The following is a 13,612-nucleotide window of genomic DNA, read 5'->3' as shown; positions in this document are numbered from 1 at the left end:
CGGAAAAACAGCGGCTACTACAATTAAAAAAAAGAAAGAAAAAGAAAAAAAAAAGGCCACAGAAGATGTCTGATATATCATCTTTTTATTAATGTTATCTACTTGTCAATATCTTTTTTTTTCTTCCACAACAAATATCCACAAAATATTAACAGTGTGCGAGAAAAAAACATGACTTATGTATGTATGGCACATCAGAGAATCACAAAAAAAATAGATTTTCCTCGCAATCATCAATCAAGGCAATGAAAATGAAAAGAAAAAAACCCCCTCAAATCTGAAGGCAGTGGTCCCGGCGGATATCATGAGGTTTTGATATGAAAAGTATGAAATGTAAGTTTTTCACACACACACATGGCACAATGAGGACGCGGACTGACAACGGGCCAATCAAAACCTTTGGCATGTAAGATGGCCGCCGCTGCCAATAAGAGTCGATGCTGACTGACAGAACTGAAACGGTTCAAATTAAAAACACGGGACATATACACCCCCTTTCCGTCACTACCTTTTCACACAAGACAATGACCAGGGACCTGATGGGTAGCGTGAATGTTGCTTGTGATACTATTTCCACAGATGTAACAAAAAACAAAAAAAAGACGTGACAAACTGAGCTTTGATGGACAGTGTAAAAGGGGGCATCGGATGCTACCTGCAAACTGGATGGTTTCTGCGTCAATTTTATCAGAAAAAAATTACCAGGTAGACTTCAACCCCATGTCGACGCTACCTTTCTCACATCACTGCTACCCAACAAAAAGCAATAAAAAAAAAATGGCAACTTGAGGACATTTTGTGACGTTACAAACACGATGCAGGGTAAAATTGAACATTCTACTGAGTAGGTTTGATGGAGCTTCGTTAAAAATGAAGACATGAAAATGGCTACTAACTTGGAAAGAAAGTTTGTACACTAGGTTTTTTTCTCTTCTTTCTTTTCTTGTTTTTTTTTACAATCAACGCAAAGGAAGCGGCTTTCGTATTTGTCGCGTTCAAATCTTCGACAAAAAAGAAGCAGGAAGTAATTTAGTTTTTTTTTGGCGAGAATTGTTACGTTCCCATCGTGGTCGGTCGAACGAAAGCTGGGCATACACTGTAAGTTTCAGGACAGCCAAATCCGTCGCTAGCTCTTTTTTGGCACAGACGGACGCATCAACAACAAGCTGAGTATTCGAGGCGTACCGAAAACCGATTTGAATGCTTTTTAATTTGGTGAACTGAATCGAATCGTTACATCCTTGAATCGTATCGATATGTATTGTCTTTTATGACAGATGAACACCAAATATAAATCATTACAAATTGTTGCTGGTGCTTTTTAGGAAAGATTACAAATGCTACTGCCGTACCATATAGAATCCAATCATAATACCGATTAGTGCTGTCATGATCAAATATTTTTTTTTATTGGATTCATTTGAATTTTGCATTAACATGTATTACAAAAGCATTCCCCCCACCCCGATTACTGTTTATTAACCAGTGATTGGTGTTTATTTTGTACTTCGTTTTCATACAGTGTTTAAAAAAAAAGGGAGGGGGGGGGGATTGATGTTGTACTATGTTACCGGTTCGGTCATTGTTTTCCAAAGTAAAGACGGATGTTTGCAAATGTCCTATTCTGACAGTTGAATTGAACCAGAACCTCTAACGCAGGATTACAGTATGAAAGGGGCTTCTGACACGACGCCAAAAAGTCAGCAAATAGTATTCTGTGGCTACTTTGTACAACGGAGTCAGCGTTACGCAAACAAATAAGGAAACGCCAGCTTGTACGTTGTATGTCCAGCTTAAGACAAAACGTAAACAAACGTACATCAAGTCAACCAATCTTTGACATTTCCTCCGCCCCTGACTACTACTTCCTGTATGTGTCCTTGTCCCCGCCCCCAATCACTGGCTCCACCCCCAAAATAAATGCTTCCCCGTCAAAGTTAAGATGACACTTGAAGATAGTTGACCAGCATTATGTGAATATTATACCAAAGCACCTTGGCTCACACTGATCTCAACCACTGCGATCGGAAATAAGAACACGCCCCCCGCCCGCCCCCCTCCAACCCCGCCCCCCACCTGCATTTTATTCCGACCGCGGATTATGGCGCTTTTCCAGAGAGGCTATTTCGGGAGTGTGTGCGTGTGCGTGCGTGCTTGTGTGTGCGTGCGTGCGTGTGGAGCGCAGCTATAGGATGATGCAGGGCTTCTTGTCCTTAAAAGGGTTTTCGGAGGTGGGAACGCCGACCAGCAGCGGGTCGCTACGTGCGTGCTGCTCGCAGTAGCTCATCAGGTCGGCGGCCGCTTTGGACACCTGACGGGTGGGAGGGAGGAGGGTGAGGCGGGGGTGGTGGTGGACGCACGTGAGAACAGGTGGCAAACGAAGGAAGAAGTCAAGCGGGAAGGTGTCAATAATATCAATATTATCTGCGATAATCCATATAGTGGACAATGTGCAGTAGAAAAATGATTTGCCGATTTGAATGACAACTTTGCTTTTGATTTAAAAGATGAACTCCACTTTGAAAGTGTACCATCCATTTTAAGTGCTTTGCTGCCATCTTGTGGCCTATCTACGCAATTACAAACCCCATGTAGGGCTGCTCGTTTATGGGAAAAAAATAATAATCACGATTATTTAATAATTGAATATCAGTAATTGCAAGCAATAATTGAAATCGCAATTATTCAAACGATTATTTTTTTGGGGTACAAAACAAAATAAGCATTTAAAAATATTAAGACTAATTAAAAAAAAACACAGAAACACTATAATTATGTAAATTCTTTTTGGACCAAACATCATTTATAATATTTTATTTATTTATTTATTTATTTATTTATTTATTTATTTATTTACTTACTTACTTACTTACTTATGTTGGCAAAAACTGGAAGTTGGAGTGCAGCTTGTGCACTGTACATTAGGATGATCATTTATATTTTTTTGGTACAAAACAAGAAATATGTTTACACATTTAAAAATATTTAGACCAATTTAAAATAAATAAATAAATAGAAACACTGTAATTTTGTAAGTTCTTTTTGGTCCAAACAGAATTGATAATAATATATATTTATAATAATATAGATTTATTTATCTAAGTTGGTAAAAACTTGAAGTAGGAGTGCAGCTTGTGCACTGTGCACAAAATGTAAAATAAATAAATAAATAATGTTAAGACAAATAAAATTATTTGAAACACTATAATTATGCAAGTTCCTTTTGGATGAAACAAATTTTAATAAATGTGTTATTTAAAAAAAAAAAAAAAAAAGGTGCAGATGCGTAAATTTAAACAAATCAAAGATTAGTGTTTATAATCTTTTTTTATTGATAAAGCTGATTTTGTAATTGTGGAGTGTAATAATTGAAATTATAATTGCATTTCGATTAATTGCACAGCCCTAGCTGGGACATCAGTTTTTTGTGTTTTTTTGTTGGTTTACTGTATTTAATAAAAAATAATAATACAATATATATATATATATATATATATATATACTAGTGTATGCAATACCTTAATCCGCTCAATCCCCGCCTCGATCCTCAGCTGCTCCACCAGTTTCCTGGCCTGCGCGATATTATTAGTGGTGGACATTCTTATCCATCAGAATGCACCAACACTGCAGAAAACTGCGTCAAAAAAAGATCGTGTCAATAAACAAACACAAACCTGTCATATGCACTCATTGGCCACAATATTAGGTACACCTACGACCTCGAATGCCCTCCAACAGACCAACTGCTACTATTTGATTGTCATTAATACATACAAATAACAAAAAACATAATGAATGTGTTCTTTTTTTTTTTTTTTTTTTTTTTACATTGTTTTGTTTTAATTGACGCTATAGATGTTTCATTGACTTTCTAAAGTTTCACTTGCGTTCATCTGCACATTTACTACTCTGTATTCAATATAAAACGCAAAAAAAGCAGCGATTCAATTCAGGCTTACCCGAATGATGTCAGGTAGGAGTTGGACGAAGACAGGGGTTGAAGGTCAGCGAGCGCGGGACACTCGGCAGGTGGGCTCACATTGACGTCTTCCTGCGGAAAACAGTCGAACCGTCAGCGAGGAGACGCGTTTTCCTATTTAGGAACCCAACTTTGGATGTTGTGCAACCAATCGGGCATAATTATCATCCAGGTGTCATCTCACACTCACATCGCCAACTTTTTGGCTCCAGAGAATCCCGTTTAATTACTTCACTTTGAAAGTGTGGGCTAGCTTTTTTTTAATTAAGAGAGAGAGAGAGAGAGAGAGATGCTAAATTTGGCGTGATAAATTAGAAAATCATCAAGTCCGTTTTTGTTTTTTTTTGCATAGCATGTCAATTTTTTCCCCCCTTATATTTTTATTAAGAAGATGGGGCACCTATAGTTTAAAAACTTGACGTGACAGAGAAAGTTTTGGATTCTGCAGCCAAAAAATTTGTTACAATCAACGTTAAAACACATTTAAAAAATGCATTCTATAAATGTGATTGCATTATTGTAAAAAAAAAAAAAAAAGTTTTAGTAACATAATCACAAACCAGTTTTTAATCAGACCGATAGTAGTATTTAGTCAGACCGAAGTACCCATAGTCACCAATGCCAATACCGATACAAAGTACCAAAACCACGACTACTTTTGATTAGTGATGTAACGATAAGCGCGATATCGTGATATTAAAACTGCCACAATATCGTCGTCATCATGTTCACCATACTTAAATGCAACACATCTGTTAAAAAAAATCAGGTTGCTTTCCATTTGTGCAGTTCTAGCACCCTCTCGTGGCTACTTTGTTAGTGCAATTTAATTTTCATTAGGGATGTTTTGGCCTTTCTATGTTTAAAATCCACACTCTTGGTCAGATGAAGGGGATTGTAATATGCTTGCGAAGGAAGTCAATATGCGGAGGAACTCAATGTGTGTGTGTATTAACAACGTAACGTAATAATATCATAATAATAATAATAATAATAATAATAATAATAATAATAATAATTGTAATAATAATAATTTTAATAATAATTTTAATAATTCTAATAATAATTTTAATAATAATAATAATAATAATAATAATAATAATACTGCGACTGGGTGACAACCAGTTCAGGGTGTACCCTGCCTACTGCCCGAAGCCAGCTGTGATAGGCTCCAGCACCCCCCCCCCCCCCCCGCAAGGAGCAAGCGGCTAAGAAAATATGGATAATAATAATAATAATAATAATAATAATAATAATAATAATAATAATAACAATAATAATAATAATTAATAATAATAACAGGGTGGCACGGTGGTTGATTGGTTAGCACATCCGCCTCCCAGTACTGAGGACTCGGGTTCTAGTCCAGGCTCCGGCCTTCCTGGTTGGAGTTTGCATGTTCACCCCGTGCCCACGTTGGTCTTCTCCGGGTACTCCGGTCTCCTCCCACATTCCAAAGACATGCATGGCAGGTTAATTGGGCGCTCTGAATTGTCCCTAGGTGTGCGTGTGCGTGTGAGTGTGGATGGTTGTTCGTCTCTGTGTGCCCTGCGATTGGCTGGCAACCAGTCCAGGGTGTCCCCCGCCTACTGCCCCAAGCCAGCTGGGATAGGCGCCAGCACCTCCTTGCGATCCTTGTGAGGAATAAGCGGTCAAGAAAATGGATGGATGCATAATAATAATAATAACACTGATGTTATGTACATGTATGTTTTTTTTGTTTTTGTTTTTTTTTTAGTACGAGCTCCTTTTTTTTTTTCTTTTTTTTTTTTTACAATAATGTGGCCTTTTTTAAATATTGCAAACCTCCCCAAAATATCATGGATAATGATTGTAATTTGAGCTTCATATCGTGATAATATCATATTGTGACGTTTGTATATTGTTACATCCCTACTTTTGATACATAAAATATCCCCCCCCCCCAAAATGATCATTTATTATCATTTATCATTATTGTTACTATTATTATTATTATGCAATAATTAATGTGCTCAGCCTGTTGATCCCCCTGCAAACTTTCTCTTGTGTACAAGCAACACACAAATACACGCGCACGAGCACACGCACGCTACACGATTTGTGGCGCACAATGAAGCCACGCACGCGCACGTCCGCGCGCACACGGCAAAATATGCATGAATTGTGTATCGATCCTCCAAAACGGGCCTCCGCTTTGGAACCGACGTGCTGCACAACGCACGCGCTTGCAGGCCCGCGTGCAGGACAAGCACAATGCGGGGGTTTGCACGACTAGAACAACGTGTCCCCTTTTTTTCGGATGTCCGCACACGCAAACACGAATGAGGGTGAGGGGGGGGCCTGCAACAGGCCCCGATGGGTGTCACTTCGAGCTAAAAGATGAGAAGGTGAGGAGGGGTGAGGGGGAAAGGGTTTCGAAAAGCCACACATGCCTTCATGTTAAGCTTTTTTTTTTTTTTTTGGCAAATGGACCTACTTGTGTGAGCGGTCCGGTTCGATCAGCAAAAAATAAATAAATAAATAAATCTTCCTCGCAGACACAGTCCGACACCGGCAAGCAGCGGTCTCTCCTAGCCGGCGATGGGCTGGGGAAATCCGGCTTCGTGACACAGATGGAGTCCGCCTCCGCTGCTAGGGACAAGCGGATGGAGGGGGGCGTGCTAAGGGCCACCACCACAGTCAGTCGGCGTGCGCGTGCGTGCGTCTACGTCGGGGTGGGAAAAAAAAATTATACACACGGTCGAAATAGTGATCGGGAAAGGAGCGAGGAATGTTGGCCCAACTCACCTCGGAATGCGCTATTGGCGATTTAAAGGGCCAGTCGGCTGTTTTCGTCAGAAGCCTCTCCTGATCCTTGTAGTCGACAAGGAGCCAAACCGACCCAAAAAAAACAAAAAACGTCCTCCCCACTTCCCCCTCTTCGTCTTCCGCCTCCTCGCTCCCCCTAGCGTCTGTCCACTGCGCGGTCTGCGCCTCCATCCCTCCGGCCGTCGAATAGACACATCCCGTGAACGAAAAAAAAACAACAACTAAATAAATAAAAAGACATTTTATAGGCTACATGCCCCCCCCCCCCCCCCCACACACACACACACACAAAACATCTAAAGACATTTTTTTATTTAAAGGGATACTTCACTTATTTAGCCCATTATAGCAATAAAAAGTGAATATTTTGTCTATAATTAATTTTATACTTTCATTATTTTTCATGTACAATTAGTACCTTTAAAAATACATTTTGCAACTTGCTGTCGACTGACAATGACATCACAAGGGCTCAGGTAACCAATCACAACTCATCTTGTGAATGTCACATGACCAAACCTAGAAAACAGCTGAGCTGTGATTGGTTAGCTGAGCCCTTGTGATGTCATTTTCAGTCGACAGCAAGTTGCAAAATGTGTTTTTAAAGGTACTAATTGTACGTGAAAAATAATGAAAATATCAAATTTATTATAGGCAAAATATTGATATTTGACTGCCAAAATATGGCTAAATAAGTATCCCTTTTCAGTTTTTCATTTTTAGTTTTTCACAAAACCCTCAAAAATATAATTTAATATTTTTTTGTTTTTAACAAAAAAAGTCTTCAAAATATGCTGATCAACATTAAATATACTTTTCAATGGAAAACATGGGTTCAGTTCAAGAATATGAAAACAATAAATAATATCCACAGACCCGAACTGCGAATACGTAGTTGTCACCATCATCGCTCGATGGCAGACATGTTTTTGTTGTATTATTGTGCAGATTTATAATAATTTGCAGGATAAACTAATATCATATCTCAAGAATATTAACATTTTTTCCCACCAACAAAAAAAGTACACTTTTAAAATTATTTTTATGATTTTCTTACTGTAGTTATGGCTCAAAATGGGATCAAAATGGGTCTAGTTGGATCTGTTTGAGTCATTTTTTATTTATTATTATTATTATTATTTTTTAAAAAAGTTATGTCAAATTGACCCAAGTAGTGGTCACTTTTTTGACCCATTTTTAACCCAACCGTTTTTCAAGTGTTCATTGTTTATCCTGCAGGACACTGTACTGCCACAAGGGGGCGCTCTCACCCCTCTTTTGCTTTATATCAGCAGGGAGTGGAGTGGGGGCACAAAAAGGAGTGCTGCATGAGCGTCCTGTTGGATGCTTTGAGAGAGCCTCGACGTAACATCTCCATGCGGTGATCAGCCGGCAGCCATGTTGAGAGTGGGAGGAAGGTTTAGGGGACGGCGGCGGTTGTTGTAGGTGGGTGTATGTTGAGGGGGCACCTCACCTGCCGCACCTACTACCTCCAAGCTTGTCCTCAGCGAGGGTCACGCACGTGCCGCGCAAAAACCGTGGTCGACGTCACACCGTCTCCATGGCAACAACGCGACGGTGGAGGAGGGGCGGGGGGGACGCGTGGGCTGTGAATCTGGAATTCTGATGCCGATGACAATTCCTGTTTGACGTCATCAAAAGGGGTGGGCGTGGTGGTTTCCGTTGCTCACAAAAGTGAGGAGATTCGATTTCCCATTCGTGCAGTCAAGGCCTTCCAGGTCTTCTCTGTGGGCTCAAACAAACTCACAAGTACGGATCCGCGTTTACAATTTGGATGAATAAATACTCTGCAATGTTTAGCCCTCTGATTGGTCGAATGTAATACGCGCACCAAAGATCGACTTACATGAGAGAACTAGCCTGGCAATATCCATCTGGTACTTCTCCACAGTAATTTGGTCAGGAAAAGGCGGGACATTATGTGCAATAATTCGAGCTGATTGGACGAGGCGACATTTTACACGTTTGTTTTAACCAATCACGGCCACGGGTGAAAATTTCGTGTTCTTTCTTGTCGAAGGGGGGAAAAGCGCAAACATCTTACCAGCTAGAAATTCACGAAGTGCCTCTCGCTGTTCAACATACAATAAGGAAACGGTGAGTCATTCTGCGAGAACAGAATTAATTGCAGCGTCCATTCGTCCATGTTAGGTTGGTTGGTTTGTTAGCTCCGGCGTCGGCGCTGGCTTCCTGGTTTCGTCACAGTTGCATATCCCGCCCCCAAACATAATGTTGCTCTGTGATTGGTGGAAATCAACGGGAGCGGTACAAGATTTATTCTCCGGCACAGACTGCTCTTTTTGTGAAAATTCTCCAGATGATATATTTCATTTGTTTTGGGATTGCCCGTTTTCTGAAAAGTTTTGGAAAGATATTTATAATTTTGCTGTCATTATTATAGAACCACAGCTTTCTCTGTTTTGAAAATATACAGTTTGGCTTCAATAGTTATCCATCTAGATGTAAAAACACTTTTCATATCAATTTTGTTCTAAAATTGGCAAAATGGCATATATATTTTATTTCAAGTTTTCATATTGTAGTTTGGACTTGTTGGAAGGTGAAGGGTGACATGATGCACAGCAATTGGGAAGAAAAAAAAGCCTGCAGACACGCCTCAAGTTCACACTTTTATTAGGAAAATCATTTTGCAGATTCGATTATTATCATCAATGTCATCATCTATATTTATGTATTTATATATATACTGTATATGTTATTTTCAGTTATTCAGAGGATGCATCAGCACAGTATATCTTAATAGGAAGACTATTGCTAGAATAAATGTCTATACATCAGAATTAGTTCAATTAACTTTGTTAAAAAAAAAAAAAAAAAAAAAAAGACAAGAATACAAAAAAAAAAAACATTAAGTGCCAAAAGAAATCACCCGCAAAACCAAAGCATTTGATTTTATTTTGTTTTATTCCTGTAGCGCTGCAAGTTAAAAAAAAAAAAAAGAAAAAAAAAAAAAGAAGATGATTCACAGTTTGTGTCCTTGTTCTCATGCTGGCAGGAACACCAAAAAAAAATAATAAAAAAAATCGGGGAGCATGCGGGAATGAAGAGCCCGGAGGAGCACCTTAAAAAACCAAAACAAAACCAAAAACACACCTCCTCCGACGGGTCCAATCTCTGGAAAAAAAAAAACCCCGTACCATTTCCCCCCTGATTTGAACCGGCTTCTGCCCCCAATCCTCACACTTATCCGGGCTCCGTACAAATTTCCCGCTGCCGCCTTTTGAAGACTCTGGCTGTCTCTGCCTTTGTGGGCACACTATTTATTTACAGCTATCTACAAGGACCTGTGAGCAGTGCAACCTACGCGTAAATACATTTCAAAATAAAAAAACAAAACAAAAAATAAACAAAAAGAGGGATCTATCTTGAGGAACATTGGATTGAATGGGTTTACTGATGCAGCTGTGTGTGTATGTATGTGTGTAGGCATGTTGGTGACTCATGCTAACGACACCATTGAATATGTAACCATCGCGCGCACGTATATACGAAAGTAGGACGCTGAGTGTGCGCACTAAAAAAAAGGCTGGGTTGCTTTCCTAAGACACGCACCGGATTAGCTGTGGATTTTGGGCAGCTTGTTTTTTATTTTATTTTTTATTTTTTTAACCCAAGGTTGTGTTAATTATCTTGAACCAGCAGATTGGGTTGAAGCCACTGATCTATATATATATAACTGGAGAGCCCATAGGCCAAGACTTTTGAGGTCGCAAGGCGGCCATATTGCTCCTCCCAAGAAACATTTCTCACCATACCATCCTATACATTTACAGCATCAAAATTGGAGAACATTTGAGACAGTACCCTTTTTTTTTTTTTTACTTGTTAGAAAACTATAATAATACTAACTGCATACGTGCTGTATATGTCTCATCTGTCCGTATACCGTATAGTTCATACAGTAGTCTGCTTGCGAGTTGGGAGGAGCAAGATGGCCACCCTGTGACTTCAACGCACTGGTCTCTATCTATATGACTGGCTAGGCGACAGGCCAAGACTCTTGAGGTCATGAGGCGGCCATATTGCTCCTCCCAAGAAACGTTTGTCGACATACGATCCGATACATTTACAGTATCCAAATTGGAGAACATTTGAGACAGTATTTAATAGAATTAGCATCATTTATGATGTTCTGCATTTGTTAAACGTACACAAGAGGATCTAATATTGGAGTCTAAGGAACTCAGCCATAAAAGAAAAAAAGAGGGTCTTCAAGGCAGCACATACCGTCCACTTGTTTTTTTACTTGTTAAAAAATAGTGACCACCCCGCCATAAACCCCGCCCACGGCCTTTTAATAAGTGCCGACAAGCTGTATATGTGTCATCTTTACTAATAGCGTATAGTTGATACAGTAGTCTGCTCGCGAGGTGGGAGGAGCAAGATGGCCGCCCTGTGACTTCCCACGGCTTGCACCGGTGTGTATAGGCGATCAGCTATCCAGTCACATATACAGGTCAGTGGCTGAAGCCTAACCCAGTTTTGGGCGGGCTAAAGAGCTGGTCGCCATTTTGGACAATTGGGGTGCTAAAGTCGAAGTACATTTAATATAACATTCTTAGAAAAGGTTAGTCTCCATGGGTAACAAGGCAGATGTTTCACTCTATAAGCATTTGGGTAAAAAAAAAAAAAAAAAAAGTGGGTTGAGTTACAAAGGGTAACTAACAACTGTGCAAAACATACTCTACAATATTAAAACTGCTGGATCAAAAATAAACCAATTTTTCTAAAAAATAAAATAAAATAAAAAAATAAAAGGACCAATCTGCAACTTGGGTCAATTTGACCCAACTTTGTATCAAAACAACTGGATTTCTTGTTTGTTTTGTTCAAATAATTGGGTTGTTTTGTTCAAAACACCCCAGAAAGTTGGCCCAAAACTGAGTTTTTTTTGTTTTGTTTTTACCTCGCACGTTTAAGGGTATGCACTCTAAAAAACAAACAGTTGGGTCAAAGATAACTCAATTTGGGTAGAAAGGTACACCGATCCACTGCATAGGTGACTTTGACCCAGCGTTCTGGGTTATTGTGTACAAAACAACCCCCAAATTTGGACTGTTTTGTATAAATCAACCCCAAAAAGTTGTAAGTTGGGTCCCAAGTAGCAGCTCGTCCCCTTTTTGATGCAAATTATGATAATTATTTTTGACCCACCTGTTTTAGAGTGTATGCAAGTGACAGGCTGTGGCAACCTTCAAGCAAGGGGGAAGTTGTTTCATCTTCTTCTTAGAGGACGTTGGTCATAAAATTTGTATTATTTTGAACCACAATAATATTTCATTGGGAGCTTTATCTCAACAGTAAGTGTGTTGTTTTAGCAGTCATGCATACGCTCTGCCGTGCATTTTGGTTATTAATACAGAGTAGTGATTGGATTCATTTGTAAGCTAGGAACTTGCTGCTAATGCCGCCCCCAACAAACACATACAAGGACAAGGTCACGGAAGTTGGACAAGTTTGTAAATGGCGGACTGCGGGAAGGGACAACATCATAACACGACAGGATAAGATCAATTTAAAATGATAAAAGTCTTTTGAGACTACTTTGAGGAACATAGGTATAGGGTGTAAACTACAAACACAGGCAGTTGTGAGCATTTTTGGGGCAGGAGGTTACTATATTCAAGTCTTTTTTTTTTTTTGGTGAAGATTCACACTACAGCAATACGCAAATAGTCAGTGTCCCGCCATTTTGTTTCCATATGCATGTATCATGCACAGCACAGGCAGATTAGTGCAGCCTCTCCTTCGCATTTTCACACTCCTTTCCTATTCATAGCTCTCTCTCGCTCTGCCTCACACCTGCGCACAACAAACGCGTCAGCGCAACAAACGCCGTCAGCCGACAATCTGGCACGCTAGCAAACGAGAGAGAGAGACAAACGCATCGAGCACAGCTGCTAGCTAACAGGTACATTTAGTGCGTCATTAGTTAAGGATTGGGATGGTTACTCATAAGTCCAACCTTAGGTGGGAAAACCATGACACAAATCACCTGTATTCAGGCAACACGCGTCTCCTGTGCCATTTGTAGGGTATCCGAGGAAATGTGCATGCTAGCTAGCAATATGCCAAAACAGAATGGTTCTAACATTAAAATAGCACACCTAACTGTTATCTACGGAACCATATTGCATTCACTTGAAAAAAAAAAAAAGAAAAATGTTTTTTTGACAAATTTTTTTGTGGAGCTTTTTTTTTGAGTATTTTTTTTCTTCTGTTTTTATGATTTTTTTTTCTGTTTAATTGAATATTTTTTTCTGTCATGAAAAAATACTCTGAAAAAGGGGGAAAAACATTATTCCAAAAATAGAAAAAAAAATATATATATATTCCAAAAAACAGAAAAAAAAATATTCCGAAAAACAGAACACCGACTTCTGTTTTTGGAGTATTTATTTATTTTTATTTTTTTTTACCTCTGAACTCCAAGTGACTTGTTTCAGACCACTGACCTGTATATATGACTGGATAGCTGATAGCCCATAAACGCCAGTGCAAGCCGTTGAAGTCACAGGGCGGCCATCTTGTTCCTCCCACCTCGCAAGACGACTACTATGTAAACTATACGGTATACGTACAGATGAGACATATGCAGCTCGTAGGCAGTTAGTATAAGGTTGGTGGGGGTTTTGTTCATTTTTTTTTTTCCTTGTTAAAAAAAAATAACAGTGACCACTCCGGCCCGGCCTTATACTAACTACCTATGAGCTGTATATGTCTCATCTGTACATATAGAGTATAGTTTATACAGTAGTCTGCTCACGACGTGGGAGTAACAAGATGGCTGCCCTGTGACTC

At 39.4% G+C, this 13,612-nt stretch overlaps 1 protein-coding gene across 1 annotated transcript; it reads right to left on the bottom strand.

Annotated features, from left to right (window-relative positions):
* Positions 1–66: 66 nt before the first annotated feature.
* LOC144031831 (guanine nucleotide-binding protein G(I)/G(S)/G(O) subunit gamma-7) lies at positions 67–6,910 on the bottom strand. Its single transcript, XM_077539295.1, has 5 exons — positions 6,749–6,910; positions 6,438–6,665; positions 3,960–4,051; positions 3,519–3,634; positions 67–2,311 (listed from the first exon to the last, which is right to left on the bottom strand). Exons 4-5 carry the CDS (start codon positions 3,597–3,599, stop codon positions 2,186–2,188), a joined length of 207 nt encoding a protein of 68 aa, XP_077395421.1. The 5' UTR covers positions 3,600–3,634; positions 3,960–4,051; positions 6,438–6,665; positions 6,749–6,910; the 3' UTR covers positions 67–2,185.
* Between the last annotated feature and the right edge of the window lie 6,702 nt (positions 6,911–13,612).

The sequence above is a fragment of the Festucalex cinctus genome, chromosome 12, assembly GCF_051991245.1.
Source record: "Festucalex cinctus isolate MCC-2025b chromosome 12, RoL_Fcin_1.0, whole genome shotgun sequence".
Taxonomy (NCBI): Eukaryota; Metazoa; Chordata; class Actinopteri; order Syngnathiformes; family Syngnathidae; genus Festucalex; species Festucalex cinctus.
This window is presented reverse-complemented; position numbering and strand designations above follow the sequence as displayed.